Consider the following 15,894-nt stretch of genomic DNA (forward strand, 5'->3'; position numbering starts at 1 on the left):
ATGTCCAAACATGAAATTATTATCCAAACTAATTGCCAAAGTGGAAAAAAAAGATTATGCGACGAAAATATCCCATTGATTGATTGGCTTTTCATTAAGGATTTGGCATGCAAGCTCAAAATTATCTTTTACAATTGATGTACATGCAAATTGTCTAAAAAAACCGTCTATTAAAACCAGAACCTTAGGCAAAAAAAGCAAAAAAGTGAGTACTGATCTAAACTTCAAAAGACAGCTTCAATACTATTATTGTGAATATGGCATAAAAGGTATTTATATATAGCTATAATGCAAATCCTCGAAGACACGCTTATAACGAGAAGAAATGTCACGTGTCCCCGAGGACTTGCCTAAACAATGCTAAACATATCTAATTATAACAGGGTCAAAAGTTTAAAATAGTTCTACGTAGACAACAACAAATAAATAAGATTAAAAACAATCTGTTTGCTATAATTACTGATCTAAACCTTAAAAGACAGCTTCAATACTATCATTATGAATATGGCATAAAAGGTATTTATATATAAATTTTTGTTCGTTGATAACAGGATGCAGATCTTCTTGCGACTGGTTAGTTGTTATGCCTTTTGTTGTATCATGCTACGCTTCAACGTCTTTAAAACGTTAGTCTGTAACACTTAGCATAACTTAACAAAATGCTTCTACCAATTACAGCCGTGGGATATGTGTTTTTTTCTTTCAACATGAATCCAATGAATTTCAAAACTAAGATTCAATGTATTTAATTTGACCATAATCTTGATAACAGCAGATAATTTGGCATATAAAAGGCCGTCCTCACATTCATCAACACTTTCAATACAAGATATCCCGTTAGTTGCCAGCTTTGGAAATGACGGTGACAGAACTGGGGCCTGGCAGCGATGCAGTATCACAAAAAAAGACATAGTACCCTGGTGGCAAGTGGACCTTACAAGGCAAGCTGCAGTCACAAGCCTTAGAATACAGAATGCCGCAACTTGGGATCCTCACAGAATCAATCCATTCGATGTCAGTGTTGGGGACAATAAGTCAAATGGCGGACGAAACAATACACTGTGTGTGAAAGACGGAACATTGCCAAGCGGAGAGTTGAGAAAGTTCGATTGTCCACAGGTTCTGATGGGTCGTTACGTCAGTATCTTTTTGAACAGACAAGAATATCTTCAAGTATGCGAGGTTGAGGTTTATGAAGGTATGTATATTCACATGAAAAATTACTCCTTTAATGTTGGTCACGAAATGTAAATTAACTTGCATCTTGCTCATTGGGCCATTGCTTTGATAAAGCAACTGCTTTTTTGGCTTTAACTACTTTTGGCATTTCATCGACAAAACCAAAAAGATTGGGGTCACAACAATACAAAGCAAACAATTTAAAAAATTTATTAACCTGTAGAGAAATATCTAAAGAGAAAGAATGCATAGGCCAATTTGCACGGAGGTCTTGTAAGACCAAAAGCAATTTCGAAGAGAATTCTTTTTGCGAGTTGGCTTCCGATGTTCCCGAGAAGGTAATCCGTCCATGAAATAGATCCAAAAAATGATTCTAAGAGGCTTTAGTGGATGGAGGAAATAGCAGTTTAGAGCAGATTTCATCACCAAAACCCGTTTTCTTGAAAATGGGTCCTGACACTTTGGTGCTGGAAGTCAAGGATACATAAGCATTGACATTGTTTAGTACAACTTTTGATTGTACAGATATGTACTGTCATAGAGATGTACTTAATGAGTATACTTCAGGTATATTTATGAGTATATTTTCATTTAATTTTGGAGACTAAGATTATTCTTAAATTACTATTTAGCGACCAAAGGTGTAACTGAGTCGCATTATAATGTTAATATGTCTATTTCAAATATATATCGTGAAACTCGCATTTGCTTTGCTTCCCAAAACACAAAAATAAACACTATATCCAATTTTTATTTAAGCTTGAGTCTTTGATTATTTTTACATTATTTTTATATTTCAGCGATTTAAATTCAGCCTCAATTTTCTTATAGACGATATTCTTAAAAACGTGTGTAGCCTGAATTGAATTTTAGGTTGAATACAAATGAATAGAGGCTTGATATTAATTCTGTCACATTGTAATATTAAAAGTATATTCTAACATGAACTTTGCATTTTAGATTTACTCTGAAAGAAGGCTTGAGAAATCTATATTTATTCTCCACTTTCTGGCAAGGACGAATGCATGGGAAGAGAAATTTAATATATCTGCTACAATCAGCTATAGAGGACATTAAAATTGCACGAAGATTTCATGTTAGGTGTTTGAACTTTCTGTATTGCAAGGTTTGGATATGGCATGAAATATTGGAAACATAGAATGCTGACGTCTGACACTCTTCACCCAAATAGATAATATTGATAGTTTGCAGAAAAAATTAACTTGCTGCATCTCGCTCTTAAAATCCTGATGGAAAAAAAGCCATCGTCTTTTCATCTGGGTGTTTTGGAAACAAAGCAATAGGATCCCAGCTTGTTTCGACAGCAAATGTTCGCTTTCTCTCTTTGGCAATTCACGGCTTTAAAAAAGGCCTATTCTTTCTCTTGAGCCACTGTCGATCCATACTTGGATGTAAACATTCTGCCTACCATTGGTAATTGTCAATCGTTTATACTCTAAAGATTGTCGAATGCAAAGAACTTCAGTAAGCTATGTTTCCGATTTTTCATGGAAACTTCAAAATGTATCAAAAAGTAACAATTATTGTATTTTATGTTTTTCTATCTATTAAATACTATCTATTAATTATGAACAGTGGGGGCGAGGGCTGAAAAATATTTTTGGCTTGTGACTTGTGCTTAGTTCAAGAAATTTCAATTACAAAAAAATCAACTTTTTCCCCGAAAGATTATTTACAAAGACTCTTTCAAGAATGGATAGCTTGATGTTTTCTTTAAGCTCTAAGAGCTGTGAATAAAATTTTTGACTGCAAAAAGCAGAAAAAGGATCATAAACAGAAATTTTGCAAAGTGTATTTATTATTTTGACTTGGTTATATATAGCAAAGCACAAGACCACTTTATCGAGTGAGGAAGTGATTTGAATGATAGTCTTGTTATTCGACTTATGATATTATAGTCTCCTTGATCTTCAGAAAATCTAAATCGAGCTTAATAATTATCATACAGATGGATTTTATGCATATATTGCTAGGATGCAATGATTATACACGTAACGTGAAACAAAAAATGCTATTACTATTTTCTCTCCTTTACTAATGAAACACTTTTTCATCTTCTATATTGCTTTATAAATAGTTATTTGCTCGATCTTGGCACATCCTACACTTATGGCAGCAGCAAAATGCATCTAAAGAGCTTGTAAAACTAAATACAGATGCACACAAATGGACCAACGCAAAGTATGTTGGGTCTAATTATGCGATGCAAATTCTGTGCTAGTGCATAAGGCGTCAAAGTTTTGTCCAAGGAGCCTTAAAACCGAAATCACTGTCGAAGTAAAAGTGATAACGGAACATGAACAATTTATTGTTCAAAATCGGACTTGCATGTAATGCCCTTTATAACGTCAAATTCCAAATATTTAGTTTCTGAAGACTCGTCTTTCCAAAATTATGATCGAATATATAGTCCGAATTTTTCATGCATTTAATTTTCAATATATCACTTAACAACGTACCTCAGAATTTTACCATGCCAAAAACTGAAATGGTATTGCGCAAGAAGGCAGATTTTCCCCTGCAACAAGCTATAACCATTCGCTGCAAGGGTCTCAAATTCCGTTTTCTTCAGTCACCATAAGATCTCTCCAAAAGATTCAATAAACTTTGAAAATACATCAATGCAATCAAAACTTAAAAGATTAATTTGCTACAAACCTGGAAAACAAAGGCTAAAAAATCGATATTTCCCTGGACCACGTAGAGAACTATTAACATCCTGTTGTTTGAAAAATTCCTGAAAAGCTTTTTTTTATTTCTTTATATAAAAGTTGGTACAATCTCTAGCTACACTCAAGCTAATAAGAACCAACTAATTTAAATTGACAGCGCTATATATAATGTAAATCAATTATAACCGATGTTGCATACGTATTCCTTGCGAAGATCACAAGTACAATGGAACGATCAAAATTCTGAGACTTTTTTCTTGAATATTTGTTAAGTTGGGGAGTATTTTATTTCGCTTGAAACAGGACTTACTTTAATCAGTTTTGCTCTTAGGAGAAAAGGTTGGCAAAAAGTATCTTCGAGATTGCTTTGGACTAGTTCATGGCTTTCTGTAAATAAAAAACTGTATTTCATTGCAATTTCGTTGGGGTATGTTGTACAGGTTGATAAAGAAGGTTCTACTATTCTACAAATTGTTGCCTTGCTCCCAACATTTGACGTCCCTGAAAAGTTTTTAATGTAAATGCATCAAAAGTCATACGCAGGTTGAAAAAGCGGTTAATTGAAAAAATGATTGAATAAAATTTATTCTTTATATTCGCTGCGTTGAAGATTTAGCAAAGTGACAAATATGACCTTTTCAAGAAAACATTGAACCTTTTTTTCAGTTTTGATAATGTGAACAATATATTTTTCCAGTTTAATTCATTGCTAAATTTACAAAATATTAATAAATTCAGTTCAACGAAAATCTTCAATATTTGTTCAATAAAAAGCTTGTACAGAATGATCAACAAAATTAAATTTTATTCTGTTTTATGAAGCGCATTATCAAAACTTCTTCAGAACAAAAATATTTTGCTCTAGTTGATGAAGCAATTGAGTTGCAGCAAGTGATTTGGAGCATTTTACAACAAATATCTAATAAAAGACAGTTCATACAGTTAATTAAAGAAATATATTTTATATTCATATTTGTCTTATCATTATATATTTTATAGCATTGAATAATAATGCTTTTGCAGGATGTTATAGCAATTAATTTGCAGTAAAAATTGAAGAGGTTGTAATTAAGACATCTTAAATAGCAACAGTTTCTGCAAGTTATTAAATCAATTCATTTTCATGAAATTGTTGAACACTTTATTGCCTAAATATTTGAAACAAAAGCAAGCAACCAATATTATAAAGAAATTCCAATGTGGGAAATTTCAAAACGCATTTCAAATCCAATGTATAACAACTGTATTTACTGGCAAATAAACAACTGATTATCAAGATAAGTCTTCTAGCATTACGTCATCTAAGTCTTATTCCACATTTTGAAAAAATTAAATCACTTGATGCTTAGTGGTAAGAATGTTAAAAAATATATAGGGGTGAGCTGCTTTCTTCCAGTATAAAGTGAAAAAAAAAAATTTTCTAGTTTCCTAATAAAAGGAAATGCATTATCAAATGAATTTATTGTTACATTATTTTATATAGTTTTACTTTATAAAAAGTATTCACTTGGTATTCAGAGTATTCAAAAATATTTCAAAAGTAATCACAAAGTAAAGAACTGATGTTTCTAAATTGTTTTAAAATTTTGAGAATATTCTGGCTTGAAAGCGTGACAAATCTTAAATAGTTTTGCTGGAAGAATAAAAAAACCTGACCAGGTTAATAATTCAGAATAACTTGTTCTAGATGAAGAATTTTTATGGACAAAGAACTTGTAACATATATAACTTTGATCAAAAGTTACTGAAATTTACATACAGTCATTATTGTTCGTTCTTGATGCGCCTCTACCTGTCTACACCTGCAATAGCTACTATTTGCATTTGTAGAAACCGGCTAGTAAAAAGAGACTTGACTAAGAAATAAATCGTTTTTAGATTGTTGCTGCTGGTGATTTCTGTAACTGTAAATAGAAAAATACTTCGTCTGCCATACAAAATATTTGCAAACTTCTTTGTGAAGCTTTTTAAGCTATGATCTGCATTTCATTCTTTGGAAATTTGGCAAACAGATGTACAAGACTGAATGCATCATGGAGCATCGATGCAAATCTATTAACATAGAAATAAAATGATTTTTTGCCAACTGAACAAAAGAACAGAACAGGATCCCAAAGATTCTTGATGTTTTGATGACATAAAAGAGAGAAAAGTGCGCAAAAGTTATAAAATTAATGCAAAGAAGGAAAGAAATGAAACATATTTGTTATATGTTCTGACGATTTTTACTCTGAAGAGTGATAAACGAAAGCTTTAGTATGTTTCATAATGTTTCATGATTTACCAATAACGATACTTTACACGAACAACTCCGTTTGAAGTTCGTAAACCTCAAGCTCACATACTTGAAGATATTCTTGCCTGTTCAAGAACACAGTCACATACCGACCAAGCAACATCCTTGGACAATTGAATATTTTCAATTCACCAATTGTCAACCTTCCATCTTTAACGCAAAGCGCATTGTTTCGTCCGCCACTTGATCGATCATCCCCGACACTGATATCGAATGGATTGATTTTTTCTTGACCCCAAGTTGCGCCACTTCTTATTTGGACACTTGTGATAGCAGCTTGCCTTGTAAGGTCCACTTGCCACCAGGGTACTATGTCAGCTTTTGTGATACTGCATCGCTCCCAGTCTCCAGTTTTGTCACCGTCATTTCCAAAGCTGGCAACAAATTTAATTCCACCATATTCATGAGCAGATGAATGCGAGGTGGGTTTCTTATAAGCGATATTTCCTTGAACGCCTGGAATTAAAGTCAAATCCAAGTATTTTATCAGTAAAAACATCTTACATAATACTCCAACTTCTTCTTTTCTGTAAAACCGCAACATAATATGAAAGGATCATACAAGGAGGAGCAAAAGTCAATGACTACCCTATGGCCATTACATGGAAACACGCACTGCTAACCTATGCACAAATAAGATTGATTAAGGTAAAACAGAAAGAAGTTATGCAAAATAAAATAATTCGGAATGTGATGTGGAGAGGAGGGATGTTCACAACCCCAGTTGTAGCTTAACTGAAAGTTTAAGGAATAGTCCGTTCCGTGAATGAAACGATTTTATAATTTATAGAAATTCAATAACTAAAATCAGAATAAATTCAGAAAAAAATCAAGCACTCCTTACGTAATATTGTGCTTTGTGTATATTGTGCCTACGTGTATACGTAATATTGTGCCTTACATAATACAGGTAAATCATAAAATGCAACAGTTGACGAAGATTGTGACATGGACGGCTAAGAAAACACTAAAAATGTTGCTGCTGAGAATGATACAGAGATAAATGTTGCCATTGCAAATATCGATTTTATGGCAAAAGAACTTAAGAAATACAAGAAATGCACTCAACAACATACTAGAGTTCTATTGAAAAAAGGCCAAGTAAAGAAATGCAGTTCATTTGAAATATCTGTATCGTATCAATCATACTAGCAGAATTCACAGCTATTTGCATTGTCTATGATACGTATGAAGATATCAAATATAATTATATAAATATAAGTTTACATAGCCAAGAACTAATCATTCCCAATTATTCATAAATTGAAATTGCTTTAATACGTAATGAAAGAGTCTAAGTATGCAAGATTATTGTATGTCATAATCACCTGATAACGGACTATCTTCGAGAAGTCATTGATTAATTATCTATTATTTATTCCAAATATTCAAATAACGGTAGTCGTAGTGCTCTCTGGTTTAATTTATCTAGTTTATCCTGACTTCATTTGCTACATGGAATCCAACTCTGTGGGCAATATTTAAAATGACATCTGGTAAAACAATTGACTGTTTTTTCATTGCCTCTTATACGCCTTGTTATTGGCATTTAGGAATTCAAATCTTTTATTTACAGATTTTATCGATAAGCTGTAAAGCTTAAGATTTTCGTCGATTTCAACATCAAGTAATATCATGGTTATCTAGTATTATCGTGAATATGTGTTGATTTTGGCATCCTGGAAAAACCAGACTCCAAGACCCTAAAACCTTTAGTAATGAAAACAAAAAAGACCTTAACTATAAGAGATGCCACTGCCTCCGCACAGCTTGGCTCCACTGTAGAGCTGTCATTATGGCGTTCGTTTGATTACATGTTGTTCAATAAATTGTACGGGGCCTACTCTGTTTGAATGATGTAGCATGTAAAATGGCGTGTTTCTTCAAGTATGGACTTTTTCAGGGCCAAAGAGACCATACGTAAACAAATGGTAGCTTTAGGCAAGCGAGACTAATTGGTCAACTATGCCGAATTAGTCTTGTGCTTGCGTTTTTCTGATTGGTCTATTTCGATCCACAACTGGGTATTTTTTCATCATGTTCCTTCGGACCCTTATTCTGAAGTTTTATGCCCTGAAAAATGTTAGACAAAAAAGCTTTTAGCCAATATGTTGTAAAATGTTTGCTTTTTTCAAAGCCATTTTCAAGTTCTGTACCGCAAAAAAACTGTTCAAATTTAATTTTCTTAGATTAAGTTTACATTAAAAATAAATTTATAAATGAAATTTGTGAAAGCGATTGGGCTACACTAAATGTAATGACAACAAAATTAGTCTTTGAGCATTAACTTATCTGATTTTTTTCAGTGAATGAAGAAGCAAAAAAAGTTCATTCTAAGTAACTGATTCATTGAATGTTTTGCAGACTGATAAAACAAGCTTTTCAGGGAGTGATTTAACCCTTCTCTAATTCTGATTCAGATTGCAAAATATTGTGAAATGATGCATATTGCATATTGCCTCTTTAATTTGCAAAATATCTGTTACTCACTTACAAAATATACTTCAACAAAAAATTTTCTTTATATAAGGTAGTACAGGACGATCAAGAAACAACTTTAAATTTGATTTATGAAGTTTATTTACCAAAACTTCTTCAGAAAAATATATTATGCGCAGGTTTATAAAGCAATCGATTTGCAGCAAATCATTTGAGGCATTTTTTAACAAATATAATTTAAAACAACATTTCATACATTTAATCAAAGCAATATATTTTCAAGAAATTATTAAATGCATATTTATCTTATCATTCTTATGTAACTCTAAATAATAATTGCTTTTGCAGGTTGTTAAGGCAATAAATTTAGGAAAAGGTTCAAATATCTTCAAAAACAACAGTTTATGTATATTAGTAATCCAATTTCTTACGCATTATTATGAAAATATCTTACACAGAAGCAAGTTCTCAAATCTAAAATAGAAATAGATTTTCAGCATATTTTAAAACTAATTAATTTGTGTTGTCATCTGTTATATTTCTAATTGTACCTGCAATGAGGATGGAAGCATAGAAAACACGCAGCGTTAGGATTAACCCATAACTTGAGCAAAACAACGAAAAAGTAAATTCGCAAGCGAGAATTGCTATTGTTATATGTAAATGTGGCCAAAGTAGTATGGCATAAGACATAACAATAACATAATAACATAACATCATTCATAACGGCTTTTTGTCTACAATTGGTTATCAGGGCAAGCCTTTTTACATCATCTCTTCTAAATTGTGTGTCTATATTCTACCTTTTTAATGATGACATCATTTGATGTTCAATGATATAAATAATAAATACAAAGTTCGCAAAGGGTGTGCTGTTCATTTCCAGTGTATAGTGAAATAAAAAGCTCTCTAATATTCTGAAAAATGAAATGCATTATAGAATGTATCTATAACTTTAACATTATTTGATGTAGTTCTTTTTCAAAGAAAGTGTTGTCTTGGTTTGGTTCTGAATCTTTTTGGCATTTCGATAACATGATGGTTTAAATGTGCTTGAGTCTTTCAATTTCGTAGCTGGTAAAAGTGAGGAGGATCAATTGGTTACTAGCTACGAATAAATTTTTTCTCAATTGACTAAAAATTCAACGTTGTACAAAACATCCTCGTTTATTCAAACCTTTCCCAGCCACGTTTTAGGTGTGATGTTTTACATCCGAACATATCTTTATTTGAAATAACACTAATTTAAGCTCATCTCCAATTAAATTCGAGCCCTAGAATGAAGAGCCACGGCTCTTCTCACAGTTCATTTCAGGATGTTCGGATAAACAAGGATGCACAGCGTGTGTAGAGTATTCTAGTGGTAAAGAACTTTAACTTAGATAGGTTTCATCAATTGTTACTAAAGTTGATATACAGGCTGTATTGGTTTAATTCTGAACTCTTTTTGGTATTTCAAAAATAAGATGGTTTTATAGTCACTAACAAAGTTCCACAATTCGTACTTGAAATTGAACTAGTGGATGTGCAAAGCTGTTGGAGCATTTATGACTGCATGGTTGACGTTGATTGGTTTCATCAGTTCTCGCATTTGCATCTACAATTGAAACAGTCTTATCTATCGCTACAAATTATTAACATAAACGAAGATTTGGGTATTTGCCAGTTGAATAAAAAATAAGCACAGGACTCTACAGTTTCTATCAAAGCACAGTAAAGGATGGTTGGACATATGATTTAACCAATTAAGGTGAGCTAAAAATGAGTTTTCCAATGATATTGTTATGAAGTATAGCGCCTGTATAACAAAACTTTCATGTTTTTTAACAGAAAGTGCGAAAGTGAAGAGTTGATATAAGAATGGAAGGAAATGAAAAAATCCAAAAAAAGTTATCGCAGCACTAGTGTTTAAGGTACAGTGAGAGTTCTTTAATGAACATGGCAATGGACAACAGGAGCCTTTTATCTGGTTTATTTTAATTCAGAAATAAAATCCTGATAGTATGATGTGATAATGATCTATGGTCAGTATTGCAAATCAAATAATCCTTGCAGTGGCACTGACTACAGGAACGTAAATGCTAAATACAATTCTAACCACGTTGATATCAAACTCTTTGTGCATTGGTTATGTCTTTAGACAAAAAATACACGTATCTCCAAGCATATTGTCTTTGAGGTACAAAAACCAGGAATTATAGTAACAAGGAATTAGCAAAATTTAGTACAGAGATGAGAATTGATATACAGGTTGTCTTGCCCAGTTTATTTGAAACTACCATGGATTGGTAACACTTCCTTGCGATTCGAGAGTCGGATTAGGCAATCTATCACAAAATTTTTCTTTGCTGTCAATCATCGTATTGTTAACAGCACTAGGAGAGCCCTTTCATCCATTCAAAAGGATTGTGTTTCTACTAATCAAAAAAGTTCCATTATTTATGAATTTACATGTCAGTGTGATTCTGGCTACGTAGGACGCACAACCCAAAGATTTGGGGATAGGATAAAACAGCATTTTCCTTCCGACATAAGAAACAAAACTGTTCATTAAAGAGAACAGCCTCCTCGATCTTGTAGGTCTAGAAACACTGTTAAAACAAGTGACCCTTGTTAATTTAAAGTTATGTCGAGTTTCGCAGAAATAGCGTAAAGAAATCACGAGTGTATATCTGACAACATAACAAAACTCAATAATAATAGCGAACACAACTTCAGCAAGCGAGACACACTAAACTCATTACAGTCACATGATGTATAACCGCTTTTGCGGAACAGGAAGCGGATGTAGATACGAATCAATATAACAAAAGATAATTATTGTTCAACAGTCCCCCTTGATGAGTATCTTCTCTTAGTCCTTTAATCTAAGACCCATCAAGTTTCGCAATTTTTCAAACTTTTCTTTAGGCAGCGCTTTAGTAAGGATATCTGCAATCATTTCCTCTGATGGACAATACTTTAGATTTACTTGTTTCTTTTCCACAGCACCTCGAACAAAGTGGTACTTTATATCTATATGCTTTGTTCGTGAGTGGCTGGTTTGGTTCTTTGATAGAGCGATTGCTCCTTGGTTGTCTTCGAATATTGTTGTGGGTCCCGATGTTTCAATTCCTGAACTCTCTATCAATCTTCGAAGCCAGATAGCTTCTTGCGTAGCTGTACTGAGACTGATGTACTCAGCTTCTGTCGTTGACAGCGCAACAACACTCTGCCGTTGACTTCTCCATGAAACTGTAGAACCTGCTAGTTGAAACATGTATCCTGAAGTAGATCGTCTTGAATCAACGTCACCAGCCCAATTTGCATCAGAATACCCTTGTAACTTTAAACTTGCGTTGTTTGCGTCAAACGTAAGGCAGTAGTCAAGTGTTCCTTTCAGGTAACGGAATATTCTCTTAACTCCTTGCCAATGATCTAAAGAAGGGTTTGACATGAACTGACTCAGAGCTCCTACAGCAAAACATATGTCTGGTCTTGATGCAATCATGGCATAGTTTAATGATCCGATTGCTGCTTGATATTCTTTCTTGTCAAACGCTTTTTCACCATCAGATAGCTTCGTGTATACCTTTCCAGGTTCCATTGGTGTAGAGACTGGCTTACAGTCAGTCATACCAAATCTTTTAAGGACGTTCTCTAGATATGCCTTCTGATTTACAAAGAGAGTTCTATTTTCTCGACTGCGCTCAATAAGCATTCCTAAACATTGCATCGCAGGTCCCATATCTTGCATTTCAAATCTTCGTGATAACATCTGCTTCTCCTTCACAAGCAATTGGCTATCATTGGAAGCAATCAGGATATCATCAACGTATAATGAAAGAATCACAAATGATACCTGATTTCCATTGCTGGACACCACTTTTGTGTATATGCATGAATCTGCATTGCTCTGCTTGTACTCAGAATCCTTTAGAAATCTATCGATTTCCATATTCCAGCATCTAGCCGACTGTTTCAGGCCATACAGACTTTTCTTTAACTTGCAAAACTTTCCTTCTGCGCCCTCTTTAACGCACCCAGCGGGCTGTGCCATGTAAGTATCTTCCTCGAGTATGCCGTTTAAGAAAGCAGTCTTAACATCCATTTGGTGAAGCTCGAGATCTAATGTGTTGGCAACAGCTAGAACTACTCGAATTGAGTTATACCTCGCAACAGGTGCAAACACTTCATTGTAGTCAGTTCCTTCTTCTTGGGAGAAACCCTGAGCCACTAGGCGTGCTTTGAATCGATTGAAGCTACCATCTGCATTCCTCTTGATCTTAAAAATCCATTTGCAGCCAACAACATTCTTGTCAGGTGGTAAATCAACTAGCTCCCAAGTGTTGTTCTTGGTTAATGATTCATATTCACTGTCAATGGCGTCCTTCCACTGTGTTGCGAATTTACTGTTCAATGCTTCTTGTAGACTTTTAGGCTCTTCACTGTCCTGCACTGCAATACTTCCACAGTCCAAATCTTCATGTTGCCACCATTCACCCGTTATACTTCCTAATCTTTCAGGAGCAACTTTGTTTCTTTGAGGTCTTTGATGCAGTTCTTCTGGTACAGCATTTTCTTCTTCTTGATTCTCTGCAAGTTCTTCATTATCTTTACTCTTGTTGGCATCTTGTACAGCCTTGAAATGCAAAGCATCAGACGATAAATCTTTCTTGTCAGTAGTTAACAGTTCTGTTAATCCCTTTTCAGTGTCAAACAGTTTGTGTTCGAAGGAATTCTCCAGAAATATGACATCACGACTTCTTATCATCTGCTTTGTTTCAGGATTGTACAACTTGTATCCTTTACAGCCAAAAGGGTAACCAACAAAGATACAATGCATAGACTTTTTGTCCAGTTTGCTTCTTTTTTGGTCTGGCACATGGACAAAAGCATTACAGCCAAATACTTTGAAATGGCTTACATCAGGTTTCTCATCATACCAGCACTCATGTGGTGTTTTCTCTTTCAAACATGATGTTGGGCTTCTGTTTCTGATGTAATTTGCTGTAGACACAGCCTCTGCCCAAAAACTCAATGGAAGATTACCATGATGTAGCATTGACCTTACAGTTTCTATGATTGTTCGGTTCATGCGTTCAGCAACGCCATTCTGCTGTGGTGTGTAGGGAACCGTGACTTCGTGCAGTATTCCACGACTTTTGCAATATTCAGCAAATTCTTCTGAAATGTATTCGCCTCCATTATCTGATCTAAGCTTCTTTACTTGTTTTCCAATCAGTCTTTCAGATGACTCAACAAATTCTTTAAATTTATCCAGTACTTCACTCTTCTTCTTTAGCATGTACACAGTAGTGTAGTGAGTACAGTCATCTATAAAGGTGACAAAATACCTTGAACCTCCCACTGAAGTGACATTCATGGGACCACACATATCACTGTGTATGAGTTCTAAAGGCTGAGTATTCTTCTGTGAACAGTTCTTTGAAAATGGTTGGCGACTTTGTTTCCCATAGGCACAGCCTTCACATTTTCTATCAGTTTGCTCATTTGGTTTCCAGCTCAGCCCATCTACCATAGATTTGTTGTGCAGCAGCTTCAGGTTGTCATAACCAAGGTGTCCATAGCGATAATGCCAAAGTGCATTGTCATCATTTGCAACAGTTGATCCAAAACAGCATGATTGCTCGGGATCTACATTCAATTTATGCAGTTTTCCATGCTTGTGGCCAATACTGTATACATTGCCATTGATGATTATCTTGCAATGTTGACCTTTGAACTGCACTTCTGCATCTTTGTCAGTGATAGAAGGCAAAGATAGCAAGTTTTTCTGTATTTTTGGTACGTAAAGTACATCTTTCAGGGTTGCATTCACCTTGTCTTTGCCATCATACAAAACAAGCTGCAATTCCCCTTTTCCATAAGCAAAAATTACAGTATCATCAGCAAGCTTCACTTCTATTGGTTTCTTGAATGGTGTATATCCATACATCCCCTTTTTAACAGGGGTCATGTGCTGTGATGCCCCCGAGTCTATCCACCAGTCATCTTTATCTGATGGAGTATTACCCACAGCTAACGCAATCTCAGTTGCTGTTTCTTCATTTACCTTGCCATTTTCTTGTTTTGTTTCTGCCATACTTGCTGTTACGTTCTTGGGGTTATTTTTTGCATCAGCTTTCTTTTTAAAGCAATCCCTGGCAAAGTGTCCGGGCTTTTTGCAATAATGGCATTGAAATTTCTTGCAATTATTTATTTTCTTGTGTTCTGTTAATTTCTTTGTAAATAATGCATCTTGGCACGCCTCAGCTTTTGGAGTACTCACTGTCCCTTCACTTCCGCCCTGCATTTTATCATATTCGTGAATTAATCTGTCACGAACATAGTTCCAACTCAATTTCTCTTCAGCAATTGTTTCTAGAGCAGTGATCAAATAATTGTATTCCTCAGGTAGACTGCTTATTAAAATGATAACCAAATCTTTTTCAGCTATTTCGTCATCCACTGCTTCCAAATGCTCGGCAAGTGTTTTAATATAATTTATATGGTCGATCATTTTCGCTCCTTTTCCCATTCGTGCAGAATATAGCTTCCTGCGGTAGAATATTTTTTGTGATAGCGATTTTCGTTCAAAATGTTGTTCAAGATTGTCCCAAGCTTCTTTAGCATTCTTAGCAGATCGAACATAAATTTGTAAACTTGTTTCAACAGACAGGCACACTGTCGCGAGGGCCACATTTTCCCTCTTTCGAAATCTCCTTTGCTGTTCAGGATTTGCTGCGGCATTCAGGGTTTCTTCTCCCGTAACTAATTCCCATAAATCTTTTCCGATAAGGTACATTTTCATTTGGAACTTCCAGCTATGATAGTTCTCTCCATTCAGTTTTTCAACTTTAAAACCAGTGTCTTCGGCTGCCATGATTACAGCGAAATATTCCAACAGACTTCCTCTGATTTATTTATGTACGGAGCAAATATCTAAGCCATGTACAGACGAAAAAACTTATGAAAAGTGTCTGGGCCCATAACCTGTTAATTTAAAGTTATGTCGAGTTTCGCAGAAATAGCGTAAAGAAATCACGAGTGTATATCTGACAACATAACAAAACTCAATAATAATAGCGAACACAACTTCAGCAAGCGAGACACACTAAACTCATTACAGTCACATGATGTATAACCGCTTTTGCGGAACAGGAAGCGGATGTAGATACGAATCAATATAACAAAAGATAATTATTGTTCAACAACCCTGCCATCGGTCAACATCTTATAGACAACCCAGATTGTGCTAAACTGCGACATGTTTCGGATAATTGGCAGATCCCGGAGGCTTTCTAT

At 34.6% G+C, this 15,894-nt stretch overlaps 2 protein-coding genes across 2 annotated transcripts; one reads left to right on the top strand and one right to left on the bottom strand.

Annotated features, from left to right (window-relative positions):
• The first annotated feature begins 583 nt into the window (after positions 1-583).
• LOC135683234 (fucolectin-1-like) lies at positions 584-2,150 on the top strand. The gene is made up of 4 exons (XM_065198444.2): positions 584-626; positions 773-1,198; positions 1,705-1,746; positions 2,140-2,150. Exons 1-4 carry the CDS (start codon positions 584-586, stop codon positions 2,148-2,150), a joined length of 522 nt encoding a protein of 173 aa, XP_065054516.2.
• A 4,019-nt stretch (positions 2,151-6,169) lies between these two features.
• LOC148958132 (fucolectin-1-like) lies at positions 6,170-6,667 on the bottom strand. Its single transcript, XM_089113546.1, has one exon. The coding sequence runs from the start codon at positions 6,665-6,667 to the stop codon at positions 6,170-6,172; it is 498 nt and encodes a 165-aa protein (XP_088969672.1).
• Positions 6,668-15,894: the final 9,227 nt, after the last annotated feature.

Source organism: Rhopilema esculentum, chromosome 17, assembly GCF_057945365.1.
Source record: "Rhopilema esculentum isolate cy_ngs chromosome 17, ASM5794536v1, whole genome shotgun sequence".
NCBI lineage: Eukaryota > Metazoa > Cnidaria > Scyphozoa > Rhizostomeae > Rhizostomatidae > Rhopilema > Rhopilema esculentum.